Below are 10840 nucleotides of genomic sequence, written 5' to 3' on the forward strand. Positions count from 1 at the left end.
CCTTAATTTCTCCTTTTTAATAGCATCTTTTTTAATTAAAATCATTAAGATAGTGATCTTTTTTTTTTCTGAGTAGGGGATCTTGCTATGTTGCCTGGGCTTATCTTGAACTCCTGGGCTCAAAGGATCCTCCTGTCTCAGCCACCTGAGTATTGAGAACTCCAGGTGTGTGCCACCAGGCCTGGCAAAATAGGAATTCTTACTGAAGCCTTTTTGGCCACACACAATGCCCTCACAGTTCCTTAAAATTCTGAAATGTCCTCTTGGGGTTACCAGTTAAGAATCATTGCATTAGAGAATCACTGTTACAAGAGATGCATTAAAAGTTAGAAAAAGGAAGAATATGAAAAAGTGGGGAGGCAGGCATTGAAGTCTATAAGGCAGCTACATCCCCAAAATACATAAAATTTAGTTAGTTGTATATTGTAACATGTAAAAATAGAAGATGGTGTCAGAGTTGAAACACCATAAAGGCAAGTAGTTTTTACTGAACTATAAGTACTTTTCAGGTTTTTTTCCCAAATTGCTTTCAAGTATTCATAAAAATCTAGCTGGGTATCTGTTCCTAAATTTTCGTGCAATTCTGTTCCTTATTTCCACACCAAACTATTGTCCCTGAAATCCATGAGTTTGGTCACAGAAACCTCATAAAATTTCTATGCTCTGTGGACTCCCATATTTAAACAACTTCAACCTAGATCTCACAACTTCAAACTGTTTGGTGGTTTTTATTTCCAGTTGGATGTCTCACAGCTGATAAAAACTGAACTTACCCTTTTCTTGCACAATTACTTTTTCTAGGTTCAGTTTCTGTCCAGTCTAGGATGGGGTTGCGGTGGTAGAGAGGAAACCACTGTTTTTAAAGTACAAGTTATGGGACTCCCTTAAATATTTGACAGCCTTTTAGTATTGTTTATTACATTTTCCTTAGATAGAGTTAAAGAACTACTAATGTGGAATTTTGCTCATAAACAATATTGATGGTATGAATATAAAAAGTAATTTTTACTCATTTAGTCAACAAATGTTTATTGAGCAATATAGTATCTGTGTATTAGGGATGGTTCTTGGTGTTGCAGAAAAACAATAGACATGATCTCTTTAAACTTGAGTGTCTGGAACGATTCTAATCGGGGATATGAAAATAGTTAAAATACATAATGTGTTAGATTTGTATCAGTGATAAGGAGAAAAATGAGGAAAGGGCATAAGTTTTTTGGGGGGCAACTTTTTTAAGTAAATTGTTCAAGGAAAACCCTATTGAAAGTATGCCATTTGAGTAAAATGTGGTAGGAAGTGAGTAAACAATCTATTTTGTTATCTGGGAAAGAGTGCAAAAGCCCTGAGGTAATAATATGTGTGACTTACAATATTTCATATAATATTGTAAGGAATTTTCTCTGTCCAGAGAGAGAAGAGTAGTAAAGAGTGGACTCAGGGAGATACAGGCCCAGATTGTGCAGGGTCCTAACTAAGACTAAGACAAGCAGCCATTTTTCTAACAATTTAATATTTTAACAGAATCACTGTAACTGCAATGAGAACATGTTGAAGGGGAAAAGAGACAACAATTAGGATGTATTTTGATAATCTTGGCAATAAATAATAATGTTTTGGACTACGGTTATAATATTGGTAGTGATAAGAAACAATAGAATTCTGGACATATTTTGAGGGTAGGGCCAAAGGGATTTGCTACTAGATTGAGCATGGGATATAAAAGGCAGAGTAGTCAAGTATGACTCCATGGTCTTTGACTTGAGTGTCTGGAAAATTCCATTGACTGAGGGTGGCTGGCAGGGGTGGGGATTCAGAATGATTAGCTTTGGAGAGGGAGTATCAGTTTTAGACATGTGATACTTAGGGTGCCCATTAATCATCCAGTAGAATCATAAACAGTTATATATCCATGTTTAAAGAAATACATGTGGGATTCATCAGTATTTGAAGCCATCAAGACTAATAAATTCATCACTGGAGTAAACGTGGGTAGAGAAGAGACAAGATCTAAGAATTGAGCTGTTAGTTACTGCCCTACTATTATATTTGTATCCAGAATTTCTAATTGCAGCCTCAAATATCATTTGTGATATATGAAGAACGTATTAAAAGAGCAGCCAGTGAGGTGTGAGGAAAGCCAAGAAAATATTATATCTTAAGAACCAAGGAAAGAAAGTGTTCCAAGGAGGAGAGAATAAATCATGTCAGATATTCCTAAGAGGTCAACATTCAACGTTACTATTGAATGTAGAAAAGTGGAAATCACTGATAATATAATGAGCATATTTTATGTAGTTATAGTCATCCCCCCTTATCTGTCATTTTGCTTTCTTGTTGTTTAAGTTACCCAAGGTTAGCTGCAGTCTGAAAATATTAATGAAAATTCCAGAAATAGAAGTCATAAGTTTTAAATTGCATGCCATTCTTAGTAATGTGATGAAATCTCATGCCGTCCCACTGTGTTCCGTCCTTGACAAGAATTATCCATTTGTTTAATGTATCCATGTTTCTTGCCATTTAGTCACTTAGTAGCCATCTCATTTATCAAATCAACTGTTGCAGTATCACCTTACTTGTGCTCAGGTGACCCTTATAAAAAATGATCCCAAAACACAAAAGTAGCGATGCTGGCAATTCAGATATCAAAGACAAGTTGTAGAATGTGTTCTCCAAGTGAAAAAGTGGAGGTTCTTGACAGTAATGATAGGAAAAAAAAAAAAAATCTTATACCGAGGTTGCAAAGACCTAGAGTAAGAATCTCTCCATGAAATTGTGAAAAACAAAAAAGTTCCTCTTAGTTAGGCTGATGCTCCTCAGACTGCAGAAGTTAAAGCCACATGCGTGATACCTGCTTGAGACAGAGGAGGTATCAAATTATAGAGTTTAATACTGTCTAGTTTCAGGCATCCACTGAGATTCTTGAAGCATATCACCTTCACATAAGAGGGAAGGGGTTGCTGTATACAATGGCCTTTACCAAGGAGTCACCAAGATCCCTTCAGTATTATTATGCCAGTTGATATTTCTAATAGACTGCAGCACAGACCAGGCCTTGAATATGCTGACTTTTTCTGAGCTTTTGTCATGCAAGGTATCTGCTGGTTTTGAAATACAGAATTAACTCATTTATATTGCTTCATTATCTTCAGTTAAAAACAAGCAAACCCCAGTTTTTGAGTGATACTCTGAAGTAATATTTAATATATAATATGTATAAATATATATAAACAAAATTTAATGAATCTTGAACTTGATTCATCTTTTATTTTTATAACAGAATACGAAGAGAGTGGATTATTGGAAACAGATGAGGTTTGTAAATTGTTTTCTCAGTTAATTTTTAAAGAGTATACTTGAGGATTAATAGTATTGTTAATGACATATTACTCTTTCAAAGAAATTTTTAAATATTTATAACACGAAATTTTATCCATGAATTTTAAGTTCATTTACTTTTAAGGAAAAAACAATATAGAATGAAAAAAATAGATTTTTCTAGAATGTCACATTCATACTAATATAATGGCTGTCAATTTTTCTCTATTATGTGCCAGGCTACCCTAGACACAAGGAAAATAGTAGAAGCTTGTAAAGCTAAAACTGATGCTGGAGGTGAAGATGCTATTTTGCAAACCAGAACTTATGACCTGTACATCACTTATGATAAATATTACCAGACACCACGATTATGGTTGTTTGGCTATGATGAGGTAAAAATAAAGAAAAATATATTTCAGTATAAATATTTTAAGTTGTTGGGTTTAATTCCTTAGTTAAGTACTTGGTTATATGATCTTTTAAATTTTAGAAATCATTTATTTTACAGTTTTATGGTTGATATTGAACTTGTTTTTTATTTTGAATAAACTGAATTATTCAATGTGACATTAATGCTAATTAAGCACAAATGATCTGTTATAAGGGTATTCCTTTGCCTTTAAGCTTATCTCTTCAAAATGTGAGGGAAATTCAACTGGGTATATTTTCTTAACTTTTGTTTGGGATTACATCTGTTGGATGTTTAAGCATTTGCAAACTGATCATGTCACATGAATTTGTCCTTAAGACCATTTAAATTCATGTGCTTAATGGAATTAAATGAAAGAGTAATTAATGTAAAATTAACTTTTTGTTGTTGCTTTTTTGGTATTGGGGATTGAACCCAGGGTCACTTTACCACTGAACTGCATCCCCAGTCAGTCGTCCTTTATTTTTTTGAGACAGGGTCTCTTATTTGCTGAGATTGGCTTCAAATTTCCCATCCTCTATCCTCAGCCTCCTAAGTCACTGGGATTACAGGTGTGCACCACCATGCCTGGCTCAACTTGTTTAACCTATTATTCCTATGACTGTAAATAGGAAACAAGAAAATAAAACAATAGCCCTGAGAAATGAATTGAATTTTAAAATGTTTTGGCAGCCACATTCTTGCCTTTTTAAAAAAAAGCCACATTCTTGCCTTTTTACTTGTAATTGGATATAATATCTTTATTGGATATAATATCTTTATTTTATTTTTATGTGGTGCTGAGGATTGAACCCAGGGCCTTGCACATGCTAGGCGAGCGCTCTACCCCTGAGCCACAACCCCAGCCTCCATACTTGCCTTTTTGTGGAATCTTTTCGGCATTAGGTGGTGACTGATATTGGGTAGCCTGGATATGTAGGCTCCTTTTCTGCTCCCTGCCTTGATCTAAATGTTGTAAACTTTACCCCAATTCTAAATAATCTGCAATTCTAAATTTTAGTTAAAGTTAGATGGGAGAATAAGTATATTAAAGATATGAAAGCTTTTAAAGAGTACTTTCAAAGCATTTTTTACGATTTCAGCAACGGCAGCCTTTAACAGTTGAGCACATGTATGAAGACATCAGTCAAGATCATGTGAAGAAAACAGTGACCATTGAAAATCACCCTCATCTCCCACCACCTCCCATGTGTTCTGTTCACCCATGCAGGTCTGTATATAGAGAGAGTGTATGTATATTTCATAGGATTATTATTTTGGAACCTATAAATATAGAAAAAGAAAAATTCATAAGTAAATAAACTTTTCAGAATCTTTAGAAATATTCTTGCACTTAAATATGTGAAAGAAAGGAAGAAAACCTCTTGTTTAATACATTAAGAACTTTTTTGTTCTGTTAAAGTATTTACGTATAGAAGAGATCTTTGTGGTCTTCCTCTTTGTAGCTTGGAAGATCTGTTTTGAACTCAAAATTACTTATCATTATGATTTGTGTTATTGACAGTGCATCTTTCTATGAATGTGTAGTATAAAATTGAACCCAACACTCTAGTGAAGATTAAAGGGGGGAATATTTTATGACTATTACATGTTAAAAAATTCACCAACAACAGGTTTCTTTACAAAATGTGTGTTTTTCCTGTTTTCATCTATTTCATCTACACTAATAAGATTTGCTTTTGCTTTCAGGCATGCTGAAGTGATGAAGAAAATCATTGAAACTGTTGCAGAAGGAGGGGGAGAGCTTGGCGTTCATATGTATCCTTTCGTGCATATGATTGATGGCAAAATGTGTTGTAGGATTTTTTGTTTTTTTTCATTTTTGGGAAATTTAGTGACAAAAACCTTTATGACTTAGTACTTATAACTTGTTTTGGCTCCTCATGTCTGAAAGTCCTAATGGGAGTCTAATTTATTTAGGGCATATTATATTGTGATACACCATATTCGTTGGGTAGAACATGTCCCTGTGCATTGGTTAGCTTTGCCTTGTTACACAGGTAACCTGCTAATTTAGAATAACATAAATATCTTTTCTTTAAATACATTTCCAATTTAACATGTTACCAAAAATATGCTTTCCCATCATGTAAGAGTAAAGTTAGGTTGTATCAATTTGAAGTCTCCCTGAAGCAAAGAATTCAATTTTAAAACAATTTGGTTAATTAAAAATTAAAGTACAAGAAGTGCTTTAGATATTTTAAAAAAATACTATTTTCTTTTTCTCCAGTGAAAATTATGTATCTAGTATTTTACTGTGGTTCTCTGGAGTTGCCAAGAGCATTAAATGAAAGTCAGTTTCCAGTACATAGTTGGATTCTGAGATACGTGTATCTATAGTCATAGAAATATTCAGATTCAACAATTTAGATGCCATATAGCTTGAATTAGTTTGTTTTTGGGTTGCTGTTTAAGTGATTAGTTCAGAGCACTCAGTGTTAGATGTAGACTGAGGGGTCATGAGTATCATGAAGTGCAGATAACTTTAAACGTTGATAATAAAGCTTAAGTCCCTCAGAGAAACTTGGGGCATATCTGACATTGAAATAAACCAAGAACTTTCTTGTTACATATAATTTTCTCATTCATCTCTATATTGGAGGCTAGGTAGCAACTTGGAATACTCTGTGTAATTCGTTACAGAATCATTATTTCTCCAGTAAACCTTAACTCACAGTGCTTTCCAGTGCAATATAACATTTTTTTAAAAAATTGCAAGATTTCATTAAATATAGATCAATATAGAAGTTCTAGCAAATTTATAAGCTATAAAGGGATAAAGAAAATGAATAAATTTTATACTTATTTAAACATGGGTAACTTTGTCCTTATTTTTATATCAAAGGGACCTATATGAACTTCTATGCATTAAGAAGTTTAAATTCAAATATTGGAATAGGTAGTCAGGCAGTCTTAAAGTTCTATGATTAATTATCTTTAATGAAATTGAAAAAGATTTTGTCATTTTTTCTAAGGAATTATTGCTTAATAAAATGGATAATTACAATATGGATTTAAAACATAAACCATTTACAAGTCTTATTTTCCTTAGCTAAAGGCCTTCAGGTATCTTCTAATTTTTTTGAAATTTGTACAAGCTGTCATTCCAACAATAGAATATGACTACACAAGACACTTCACAATGTAATGAAGAGAACATAGAATCTATTCCAAATTATTGGTTCTGATTTTTAAATAATTAACACATAGGTGTGACCATTGACCATATTCACCAATATGTATAATTTCTCTAATAAAGGGACTTATATGTTTATGCATTAAATAAAAAAATGTTCCACTACCAGCCTTACTTGTTTAATAAAAATGTGTGTAAAGAGACAGTTTTTCTCAGTTCTTATCAAAAGGTCAGAGGATTTCCCCTCAATAACAGCTCTCTAAGTGAAGATGTGTCTAATTTAGAATCATGGCAGTATTTTGGGTTCATATTTATTAGAAAGGCATTAAAGCTATAATAATGTCAAAGCTATTACTAAAAAATATTGCCTGCTGGACTGTCTTTCCTTCTACTCTTCATTATTGTTCCTTTTGTTTTCCTTCTCAGCAATCATCTATCTGCTAATAGTATTTATAAAGCACTTACTATATGCCAGAAAATACACTTAGTACAATTACACATCTTGTTTCCTGATTATAGGAGTTCAGAACAACACTTAAAGCCCAAGAGTAGAGTCCAGGCCCTTTCACACTTCCTTTTTTTACATTCTCTTTATATCCTTGCGTTGTCATCCTGGAGTGCTAATTTTTCCCCTCAAGAAACTTTTTTTTTTTCCTTATCTTTCAAGAATATTCTCCTCACCTTTAATGCCTCTTTATTTTCCTTTCTTTTCCAATTGTTGTTCAATTCTTATATTACATAAAGAAAGCTCCATAAGAAAAGTTCTGATAGAGTGGAGGTAATGTGGTATTTTTGGTTGGTACACATGAAGATATAAAAGCAGATGTCGTCCTCTGTTGTACTTCAGATATCCTGCTTGCTTATGTAGCCAGCAAGGTAGCCTGCTTTAATAATTTAAATTAATCTTCCAAACTGATTTTACCAGAATATTTTATTTTTTTAATACCTTTAATTACCTCTATTACAGATATTTTATCAAATTTTTAGTATTTTTCTCATGGTTTTAAGACTTCTTTCTTTTTTTTTTTCTTTTATACTGGGGATTGAACTCACGAGCACTGATCCACTGAGCAACATCCCCAACCCTTTTTATTTTTTATTTTGAGACAGGAATTCACTTAATTCCTTACGGCCTTACTGAGTTGCTCAGGGCTTCACCAAGTTGCTGAGGCTTACCTTGAACTTGTGATCTTCCTTCCTTAGCCTACTGAGCTGCTGAAATTATAGGCATGCACTATCATGCCCAGCAATACTTATCATAAGTACGGAGACGAGACGCTCAATTCTTTTGTTTGTTTTTTGGTCAGGAAAATAGTCATATTTATCTCAGTCACCATGAGGTAGCATAAATATTTTTGGTCCAACCTTTGTACTTTTAGGGTTTTTTTCCAATTGAAATTTTTATATGGATTCTCAGTACATATGCAAAAGATTAGTGGCATAAATGTATTTTTTTATGAAGTGAACAGTGGAGTTGATGAGCTTAAAATTGAAATTCAGATTCTGGTTAAATAAGAAGTCTTAATTTATTTTAGTTTCATAGTATTTTAAAACATCTGATTTACATAAGTAGCAGCAAATGGTGATTCATGTTTTTAACTTTTCATTTTGAAATATTTTTTAGATTCATAGAACTGTTCCAAAGGTAGCAGAGAATCCTGTAATCCTTCACCTAGCTTCCTCTAATGTTAATATTTTACATAATCATGATGTAGTATTAGCAAAACTAAGAAATTATCATTGATATATTATTTAATTTTTATTCTTACTTCACCAGGTTTTCCACTAATTTTTTTGCTATTCCAGAATTCGAACTAAGATACCACTTTACATTTATTTAGCTGTCATTTGTCTTAGTTTCTAACAGTCTGCCACAGTATCCTTGTCTTTTTTTCTTTCATGACCTTGAAATTTTTGAAGAGTAATGGTCAGAAATTGTGGATGATATCTCAGTTTGTCTGATATTTTCTCATGATTAGCCTGAGGTTATGAATTTTTGAAAATACCACCATAGTGATGAGCCCTTCTCTTTGTATTATGTCAGGGAGTGCTTTGTTAAGCTATATCTGCTAAGGTTTTCTACTGTAGGTTAATATTGGTTCTCTAGCATTGTTGTAAATGAATGGATGAGTATATACAAGTTTATAGCCTCAAGGGAAAAGAGATTAGTCTTTGCTTCCTGGAGAGATGCATATGAAAGAACATGTGGCTATGTTGAAACCACCACAAGAATTAGTACATTTTGGGAGATATGAGGTAGCACAAAAAAACAGTTTCTCACTTAATTTAGTTTTAACCAATTGTTAACATTGAGTGGATATTGCCTGCAATAACTATTACTATGGTGTTCTAATGGTGTGCCTATTCTTTTGCCTATCCCACACTACCTTGATTAAGGTAGTAAACCTTGATATTGGGTAATGTGAGACTTCCAAATTTTTTCTTTTAAAGAATTGTTTTCACCATTATGGTTTATTTACCTTTTCATGTAAATTTTAGAATGAACTTATATATACAAAAATGCTTGCTGGGCCTTTGATTGAAAGTGCCTTGAGTCTATGGATGAAATAAGGGGAATTTACATCTCAACAAGATTGTCTTTATGAATCTTTCTCTACCTTTATTTATATTTTTAATAATTTTCATCCTATACATATTTTGATATATTTATACCTAAGGACTTTGTTATTTTTTTGGTACAATTATACATTTTTAAAAAATTTCAAATCACAGTTATTTATTTCTTATATATGTAGGAATACAATTGACTTTCATATATTGCCTGTTCCTATGTCCTGCAACCTTACTAAAGTCATTTTTAATTCTAATAGTTTATTGTAGCTCCTTTCATATTTTCTCCATGAAATATGTCACATGAAAGTATTACAGTTTTACTTTTCAATATGTCACATAAAAGTATTTACAGATTTTTTTAGGTTTTTTTAAAATTCTAATTTGTTATATATGACACCAGAATGCAGTTCAATTCATATTACACAAATAGAGCACAACTTTTCATGTCTGGTTGTACACAAAGTAGAGTCACACCATTTGTGTTTTCATACATGTACTTAAGGTAATGATGTCCATCTCAATCCACCGTGTTTCCTACCCCCATGTCCTCTCCCTTCCCCTTCCTCCCCTCTGCCCTATCTAAAGTTTGTCTATTCCTCCCATGCTCCACCCCCGCATCCTCATTATGAATCAGCATCCTTATATCAGAGAAGACATTTGGGTTTTGGGGATTGGCTAACTTCACTTAGCATTATATGCTCCAACTCCATCCATTTACTTGCAAGTGCCATGATTTTATTCTCTTTTAATGCAGAATAATATTCCATTGTTTATATATACCACATTTTCTTTATCCATTCATCTACTGAAGAACATCTAGGTTGGTTCCACAGTTTAGCTATTGTGAATTAAGCTGCTGTAAAACATTGATGTGGCTGTGTCCCTGTAGTATGCTGTTTTTAAGTCCTTTGAGTTTAGGCAGAGGAGAGGGATAGCTGGGTCAAATGATGGTTCCATTCCAAATTTCATAAGGAATCTCCATACTGCTTTCCATATAGGCTGCACCAATTTGCAGTCCCACCAGCAGTGTATAAGTGTGCCTTTTTCCCCACATCCTCGCCAATACTTATTGTTGTTCTTAATATCTGCCATTCTGACCGGAGTGAGATAAAATCTTAGAGTAGTTTTGATTTGCATTTCTCTAATTTGCGAGAGATGTTGAACATTTTTTCATATGTTTGTTGACTGATTGTATATCTTCTGAGAAGTGTCTGTTCAGTTCCTTGGCCCATTTATTGATTGGGTTGTTTTTTTGGTGTTAAGATTTTTGAGTTCTTTATATATCCTAGAGATTAGTACTCTTATCTGATGTGTGTGTGGTAAAAATTTGCTCCCAAAATGTAGGCTCTGTATTTACCTCACTGGTTGTTTCTTTTGCTGAG

The 10840-nt window shown here is 33.1% G+C and overlaps 1 protein-coding gene across 2 annotated transcripts in view; it reads left to right on the forward strand.

Annotated features, from left to right (window-relative positions):
* The window catches only part of Atg3 (autophagy related 3), a 25534-nt gene extending 18447 nt beyond the window's left edge, over window positions 1–7087 (forward strand). For both annotated transcript variants that reach the window (XM_015478521.2, XM_048803315.1), the window contains 5 exons: window positions 3278–3312; window positions 3555–3710; window positions 4831–4958; window positions 5438–5506; window positions 6815–7087. In XM_015478521.2, the coding sequence (XP_015334007.1) occupies window positions 3278–3312; window positions 3555–3710; window positions 4831–4958; window positions 5438–5506; window positions 6815–6896 (470 nt within the window). In that variant the 3' untranslated portion in view covers window positions 6897–7087. The remainder of the gene's footprint in view (window positions 1–3277; window positions 3313–3554; window positions 3711–4830; window positions 4959–5437; window positions 5507–6814) is intronic.
* The last annotated feature ends 3753 nt before the right edge of the window (window positions 7088–10840 follow it).

Source organism: Marmota marmota, unplaced genomic scaffold (genome assembly GCF_001458135.2).
Source record: "Marmota marmota marmota unplaced genomic scaffold, marMar, whole genome shotgun sequence".
NCBI lineage: Eukaryota > Metazoa > Chordata > Mammalia > Rodentia > Sciuridae > Marmota > Marmota marmota.